Below are 8,937 nucleotides of genomic sequence, written 5' to 3'. Positions count from 1 at the left end.
CAAATTTTAAAGCAAAACTTAAATTTGACATTCTATTTATTTGATAACGTCAAATTTTATACTATAACCCGTGATCGGAATAATATCCACTTGCCGTTGCGTTTAGTAAATTTCCGACTTACTTCGTATGCTTTAAATGATGACGCACGGGTAAAAGTAAAGACTATTTGTGTATTTGTATGTATATTATTCATTCTTAACGATAAAATCATTACTTTTCAAGATATTTAAAATTAAAAATTAAGCGACCCAATACACTAATCAAAATAACTGTGCTGTTACATGTTTAATTTCAAATGCCTAGAAAACTAATGAGTTTATCGTTACGAGTGAAGAGTATGTTATTAACATGGAGAGTAGCTATTGGAAAATCGAAAAATTGCGCTAAAATGGCAATTCCGCCAGTGGCTCTGGTAATAGCCAGAAACGTATATTTAACATAATTTCATAGTAATACTGAGCAAAAATAGTTTTTAAATTTTTAAATGAAACTCTGTAAGGACTCATATTTTATTAAAGTGATTTTGGGTTAATCTTAATATTATGAGGCCTAAAATCTACAACTCAGAGATTGGATATTCTTAATGAAACACCCTGTATGTACAATTATAGGGTACAAGGTTTCTCCCCATGTGATTTTCTGACACGCTCGAGTAAGGTGCAAAATCCCTGCTTGGGCTCCCCTACCATATTTGTTATTTTGTATAAGTAAACTTGTCAGATTGGCATTTCATTCACAAACATAAGTGAAATGTCAACCATAATTAATTTCTTGCTTTTATCATTTTTTGTTCCTGGCTATTTCGTAGCAGATGAAATTGAAATAATCGATGCAGGTATCTTTGATATCACTGATGGAGATATTGCAATTATATTTTACTTAACGTTAAGTAATCTAGGCGAAAATAATGCAGATATATCAGTTACAGTGAATAAATGCTGCGACCAAACCAACTCATTAGACGACGAAGAATGTGTGCAGATGTATCTAATGGGTGGTCACATGGGGGTATTAAAGAAGAAGCAAATACGAAATGTTACTCTTATCCATCCAACAATGTATCCCTATTTTAGAAAAGGAACTTGTTCTATTACTGTTCACTATCGAACAGAGAGATATGGTAAAACGATAGCCAAGTTAATTAACTTTCGAACAAATGGTTCCGACGAAGACATTGCCCAAACTCAATGTCCAAGCGTGGACACAGATCCTAGAGATAACTGTAATCAGGTAGATTGCGTAATGAAATATTTTGGAGAAAAAAGTTACTTCAATCCGATTTCTAAAGAATGCGAGAGAGTTCCAATATGTTTAGGCGAATCTCCAAATTCACCAGATATAGCATACAATTACATCAGTAATCAATGTATTAATTTAAACAATTCTGTGACACCTTCTGACCTAGAGTTACTAGAAAACAACCAAGCAGAAATCCTTGACGATGTTTTCGTTAATCAGAACAATAAAATCTGCCATCATGGAGAATTTAACACAATCAGTTCAAAAGGAGAATGTGCATGTATAGGCAACTGGAAAACAACTCTAGACAATGACGAAACTTATGAACCTTCTCTTATGCTTTATCACATGTGTAACATAGAAGTAGGAACATGGAACTGCGTCAACAGAACTAAAATAAAAACAACAGTGTTCATTGTAGCTGTTTTAGTAATTACTATAGCTTCAAAGATAGTACTACTAATGTGTATTTTAAGCTGGTGCTACAAACATTTTAAAAAGAATAAAGAAATTGTTATTTGTACTCAAGAAAATTCAGATGATCTGAAGAAACTACTTATTCCAGAACCCATTAAATATAATGAATGTGTTTGTTCTCAATTAAAATTGCATGAAAGACGTCAACGACTGCACCAGGAAACTATTGATATTAGTTATTATCCAGGTCAAACGGATAAAAGAATCTCATTTGGAAAACCTATTCCTGAGACTTCAAGGTCTTATGCAAACAAAGAGAAAGAATATAGCATACATCTAAGTCCCAGTACGTCAACAACCAGCAACGATGAGGAATACGTAGACAGCACAGATAATGAAGATATCAAGGAAGAATATTTAGAGAATAGCCATGTTGTAAACAAGGAAAACTCAAAAAGATCTGTACAAACTCATGACAACGATAACTCAACTGATTACAGTATTCGGTTGAGTCAAACCACTTCGAGTCCTGAAGTAGCTCAAAGTGAAGCAGAAGGAAATAGAGGTGAAGAAACTAACAACCGTGGAGAATAGATAATTAGTTTTTTTTTGTATACAACACATTTTTTATATGTATCTATAAAACTTAATATACAGGGTGTCCCGAAAAGATTGGTCATAAATTATACCACACATTCTGGGGTCAAAAATAGTTCGATTGAACCTAACTTACCTTAGTACAAATGTACTCATAAAAAAAGTTACAGCCCTTTGAAGTTACAAAATGAAAATCGATTTTTTTCAATATATCGAAAACTATTAGAGATTTTATATTGAAAATGGACATGGGGCATTCTTATGGCATGAACATCTTAAAAAAAAAATTATAGTGAAATTTGTCCACCCCATAAAAATTTTATGGGGGTTTTGTTCCCTTAAGCCCCCCCAAACTTTTGTGTACGTTCCAAATAATTCATTATTGTGGTACCATTAGTTAAACACAACGTTTTTAAAACTTTTTTGCCTCTTAGTATTTTTTCTATAAGCGAGTTTTTATCGAGATACGGCTTCTTTTTTAATATATTTACATACAAATTTTATGGGGGTTTTGTTCCTTTAAACCCCCCAAATGTTTGTGTACGTTCCAATTAAACTATTATTGTGGTACCATTAGTTAAACACAGTGTTTTTAAAACTTTTTTGCCTCTTAGTCTATTTTTGATAAGTAACCTTTTATCGAGATGTGGCTTCTTTTTCAAAATATACCCAAAAATGTACATTTTAAATAAATTTTCAGATTATTAACAGCTCTCTACAATCGTACTTAACCATATAAAAATATGTGGTGGATTCGACAAATATTCAAAATATCTCGATAAACACTAGTTTATCGAAAAAGTATTAAGAGGCAGAAAAGTTTTAAAAATATTGTGTTTATCTAACAGTGCAACAATAATAATTTAATTGGAACGCACACAAAAGTTTGGGGGGGTTTAAGGGAACAAAAGCCCCATAAAATTTTTATGGGGTGCACAAATTTCACTTTAATTTTTTTTTAAGATGTTGCTACTATAAGAATGCCACATGTCCATTTTCAATAAAAAATCTCTAGGAGTTTTCGATATATGAAAAAAAATCGATTTTCAGTTTGTAACTTCAAAGGGCTGTAACTTTTTTTGTGTGCACTATTGTATATAGGTAAGTGAGGTTCAATCAACTTATTTTTGACCCCAGAATCTCTGGTATAATTTATGACCAATCTTTTCGGGACACCCTAATAATATTTATAATTTATAAATATTTAATGTATAATAATATTTATAATGTATAATATGTAAAATGTATAATAATATTTATAATTTATACTAAATATTTTGAATAATTGTTTAAGAATTTTCAAAAAATATTTATTAGACGGGAAGTCCAATATTATTGTGCCACACTTTATCAAATACTTTTGCTATGTCTAGGAAAATAGCTGAGCATATGTTATTCTCTTCTAAAGATCTCTCTATAATATTATTGTTGTGCGATGTACTTGGTCTATTGTTGAGTGTTGGTCTGATTGCAGAATCTGAATTGGTGGGAAGGAATAATAAGTTCTAAGGAATAAGGAATAATGTGGTCGAGTATAGGTTGTATTCTTACTAGAAATATCTACTCAAAAAATTTGGAAATAATTGGTAGCAATGATATTATTCTGTATGATTTTACATTTACTTTCAGATGATTTCCATATTATTGGTACATATTGTAACTTGAATACTGCAACTATAAAAATTCCAATGTTAATCAAAAGATTATACGTTAAAATAAAATAAATTATTTTTGTCGGACAAAAAAGAAGGCGCGATCCGCGCGGTCGTAGAGTCCGACACTCCCAAGATATCACTCTGGCGCGGCAGTTTTGTTATAACAAAACTCTTAATTTTCAATTGAAAGTACTTATACTTAATTAATAAAGATTGTCGATCTCTTGTCCGACAAATTTCTCCTCGTTTCGTTAGTCCGACAACGTAAATATGTTAATGACGCTGGACGCGGAAACGCGTTTAACCTGCACTCTGAAATTATTGAGAAAGTGGTAGACTCTTTCAAACGAGGCAATTAAAATCATTTTTAAGACTTTTGTAATCATTTTCCATAAAGGACGATGTACTGTAGACTATAGTATTTCTCCGTTTATTGAGTCAAATCCCGGAGCCTTTTTCGGATGGATACCTATTTTTGATTACTTTGGATACTTCTAGGCTGGCGCGGATACAGAGGGGGGTCAACGGGTCCACGGACCCCCTATTGCATTTATTCTCTTATTATTTTTTACAGTTTTACAATTAACCCGACTTCAGCAAAGGAACATTACTGCTATAAATTATCAAGTTGTGTAACTATTTTTTGCAGAATGCTTTATTTGAATTATTAATTTATGCAATTATTAATTTATGCGTTTGCTGCAACTGAAAATATGGAACGGCATGACTCGGTAGAAAAGATCATTCATTAAGAGATAGCTATTAAAGTGGGACTCCTCCATCTCCCATAATATTATCAATACGTTTCTGAGAGTATGCTTGAGAATGACAATAATTACAAAACTGTGATTACGGACCAAACAGTGTCAAATAATAAAACATATTTCATATTAGTTAATAAATTCACGAGACAAAGAACACTAATTGTTACCTATTATTCTCCCTACTACTGGAATTATTCCGAAGAACATTCTAGAAACCATAAAGTAGTTAGTTATGAATGAAAATCTCTAAAGATAGACCATATTTAAAGCTGTACCACTTTTAAACACGAAAATTTTTGGAAGATACTCCAGCATACCAATTCACCTAGGGCTCGATAGCACGAAAAGAGCGTCACTAGAGCCCAATCCTTTTGATACCGTAAGTATCTGGGATGAGTGAATTTTCCCCTTAGGGGAAGTAAGTAAGTAAGAGCCATGTGGTTAAATCTGAAATAATGGAGTTATAAAATGGTCAAAAACGGATATAGAAAGTCTTCAGCATAAAACAAAAACACTTCTCGCAAAGGCACAAAAATATCATCCACTCATTGCAGTAGAGAGAAAAACATTATCGCGGTTCTACCATCTACTTTAAATAGCGCAATTGGCGCAGTAGATGAAACAGCGCTGCTTAAACTGATGGAACAAGCAATGAGCATAAACTACTTTTCTAAGCCAGAAAAAATGCTAACCTGATCAGCCAAAAATATGTCGGCAATATAGTGTCGAACTATTGGTTGACTTCAGGATATTTGCCGAAACAGAGGGTTACCTACTGGCCATTCAAGATCAGGTTATTCCAACTCAAAATTACCAGAAATATGTAGTCAAAGACGCTCAAGTCCAAAATGACAAATGCCGATATGGATGTCAAACAAAAAGAAACTATCCAACATCTTACAGCATGCTCCCAGCTGTTTGTCGATACCGATTATAAAGAACAACATGACTCAGTAGGAAATATTATGCAACTGGAATTAGCCAATAAATTGGGACTTCTCCAGGAACCGCACTGTGCACAGAGCTTTAGAGGGAACGTGAGCCCTATGGTCAAATCTGGATAATGATAATAATATTTTCGGTAAATCTGTTCCCTCCCCCCCCCCAATAATTAATTTTTAGATCCGCGCCTGTTTCTAGGAGTATCTCTCTCTGTATCTGTAGAGTAGGGAGTGTGAGTCAAGTCCCACAGCACTTAGGCCACAATTGACCCATTGTACATCCTCCCAGGGGGTTGTCGTCCTTAGTTAATTATCCATCCTGCCATTTCCAGGAAGGTGGACAAATCACCTGGTGACATCTCCCCTATATCGGCAGGTGTAGGCCAAGGCTCGCCGAACGCATACTCTCGTATTGACGATAACTCCGGACATTCACATAGGACATGCTCGACAGTTTCGTCATCTCGTTCACACCTCCTGCATAGAGATGTGTCTACTAGCCCCAGTGTGTGGAGGTGTTTTCTTAGTTGACAATGGCCAGTTAAAAAACCAACGGTCAAGCGTAGGTTTTTCCTGGTCATTCTCAAGTACTTTTCTGATGCTGACTTCCCAAGGTTCCTTAGTGTTACCCTGGCAAGTCTACATCCTGGCCCTTCTTCCCATCTTCTTACGGTTTGCGTGTGGGAGTGACATTTGACAGTTTCCGCGATTGTTGTAGTCGACAAGCCAAAAAGATCACAAGGTCCTAAGAGTCTTAGGCCTGCTGCCCTTCTAGCCAGCTGGTCAGCAATGCGGTTGCCTTTATTTCTGTTGTGTCCTTTAACCCACCTCAGGATGATGTTGTTACCATCCGAAGCTTGGGCTAGTGATTCATGACACTCCATTACTAGCCCTGATATGACGCGTGGTCTGTTCAGGGTTAGTAGCGCTTGTCTGCTGTCTGTGCAGATTATTACAGTTTTGCCGGCTATACCTTTCCCGATTATCTCTTTTGCAGCTATGGAGATACCAGCCATTTCAGTCTGAACTACGCTGGCATTTTTGCCCATACCCCATTTTATACTAAGGTTCAATGATCTGGAGTATATTCCACATCCTGAGCCTTCTTTCGTTTTGGAGCCATCGGTGTAGATGCAATATGCATTTGCCACGTTTGACTCCCTATGTTGACTTGTTTCGATTTTGTAGGGTTTGTCGAAGACAAACGTAGGTTTAATTGAGTCGCATCCATGGCCCGCATGCAGCTGGGGCAGTGCCTCCAGCTCACCCCGCCAGAAACGACATCTCAATTGTCCCATTCCTACATCAAGGTTTGCACCCGCTGAGCGTAACCTCCTCATCGTCATCAGCGCCACCTCTCTGACATATATGTCTAAAGGGGTAATGCCAATGAGCAACTCCATTGCAGCAGTTGGTGTTGTTTTCATGGCACCTGTTATATTTAGGCAAGCCATCCGTTGAATATGGTTTAGTTTGTTGATCGCTGTTGCCTGTAGCACTTTTGGTACCCAAGCAATGGCTCCGTAAGTTAGCATTGGCCTAATGACAGTAGTGTAGATCCAGGCGACCACCCTGGGCGAAAGGCCCCAAGTGCGTCCGACCGTTCGCCGACACTGTTCATAGGCAATATATGCTCTTTTAGCTCTACTATCTAAGTGAGAGTTCCATGTTAACTTCCTGTCAAGGGTAATACCAAGGTATTTCACCTCTTCAGAGAAATTCAGACTGCAGTTTAGAATCCTAGGGGGTATTAAGCCCGTGATCCTTCTTTTTCTGGTGAAGAGGACCATCTCTGTCTTTTTTGGATTTATAGACAGTGAGTGTTCCTTACACCATGTTTCTATTAGTCTGAGAGCAACTTGTAATCTCTCGCATAGTGTGTTCTCAAACTTACCGCTTTTGCAAGACGGTTATATCGTCTGCATAGGCTATTGTGTAGAAACCGTTCTTGCTGAGTTGGTAAACTAGGGTATCCAACACTATGTTCCAGAGGAGTGGTGATAGCACCCCCCCCTTGTGGACATCCCCTCGTAACCATCCCTCTAACCAAAACGTCTTCTACATTTATGCTTATTGCTCTATTGACAGCATACTGAATATCCATTCGCTCACGGCCAGAGGGACATTCCTGACATTGAGCTGTTGGGTGATGGTTGGAAAGTTGTTTTATCAAACGCTCCCTCAATGTCTATGAATATACCTAGGGTGGATTCTTTATTATCCAGCGATCTTTCAATTCTTCCCACTACTTGATGAAGTGCAGAATCGGTAGATCTTCCCGAAGTATATGCATGTTGATTTGGATGAAGTGGATTATGAACCAGAACTTCATCTCTTATGTACCTCTCGCATAGCCTTTCCATCGTTTTCAAGAGAAAAGATGTCAGGTAATTGGTCGGAAAGCCTTCGGTAGGGTGTAATCCATCCTACCTGGTTTTGGTATGAAGACCACACGTACCTCTCTCCACTCTCTAGGAATATATTTTCAGAGCAAGGAGGCTCTGAACATTCCCACAAGGTGCGGCAAAAGAATATCCAGTCCCCACCGTAGTAGGGCTGGATATATGCCGTCAGGCCCTGGTGACTTAAAAGGGGCGAAGCACGATATGGCCCATCTTATCTTTTCCTCACTAATTAATGTTCTGGCAAGATGCCAGTCATTTGGTGTGGGGATGATTATTTCTTCCGTCCAGTTTGGTGCTTTTGAAATACTAGAACCGGGGAAGTGTGTTTTCATCAGGACCTCAGCACTTCTCGCAAGGTTGGAAGTTTTGCTTCCATCTTCCTTTGTTAGTATGCTGATATGCCGATGTGGATCTTTTGAGCGCTTTTGTAGCCTGGAAGCTTGCGGAAAATCTTTGATTTCCTCACAGTAGGCTCTCCAAGCAGCTCTTTGTTTTTGTCTACAGACTTTCTTAAACTCTCTGAGGTTTGATTGATAAATATCCCAATCCTCTTTGAGTTTGGTGCGTTTTGCTTTATTAAAGAAGTTCTTGCTGTCTTTCTAAGGTGTTTCAGTTCAGTGCACCACCAAGAGTTGGTTTTGCGACTTTCCTGGACCATCCTATCGGACAGGATTTTTTATAAGCGTAGCTTATTTTATTTTGGATAGATACCGTGTACCTTTCCAATTCTGTATTAGTTCCTGGAGTTAAAGCCTTATCATTCCGCAGAGCATCTTCTAAGAGGCGGTTTGTGAGTTCTACATCCGTCCACCTAGGGTCGCGAGATTTGATAAGGCTTTTTTCCAGACTAATAATATAGGTCAAACCAGCGGTGATCAGACATAGAGATGTCCTCTGAGACCTGGAAATATCTAATAA

The 8,937-nt window shown here is 37.2% G+C and overlaps 1 protein-coding gene across 1 annotated transcript; it reads left to right on the top strand.

The window, feature by feature from the left end:
* The first annotated feature begins 751 nt into the window (after positions 1–751).
* LOC126881343 (uncharacterized) lies at positions 752–2,778 on the top strand. Its single transcript, XM_050645573.1, has one exon. It carries the CDS (start codon positions 752–754, stop codon positions 2,249–2,251), a length of 1,500 nt encoding a protein of 499 aa, XP_050501530.1. The 3' UTR covers positions 2,252–2,778.
* The last annotated feature ends 6,159 nt before the right edge of the window (positions 2,779–8,937 follow it).

The sequence above is a fragment of the Diabrotica virgifera genome, chromosome 3 (assembly GCF_917563875.1).
Source record: "Diabrotica virgifera virgifera chromosome 3, PGI_DIABVI_V3a".
NCBI lineage: Eukaryota > Metazoa > Arthropoda > Insecta > Coleoptera > Chrysomelidae > Diabrotica > Diabrotica virgifera.
This window is presented reverse-complemented; position numbering and strand designations above follow the sequence as displayed.

Bases quoted from the DNA above. Each gene is read 5' to 3' on its own strand.
- LOC126881343 (XM_050645573.1), top strand. From the start codon at position 752: ATGTCAACCATAATTAATTTCTTGCTTTTATCATTTTTTGTTCCTGGC.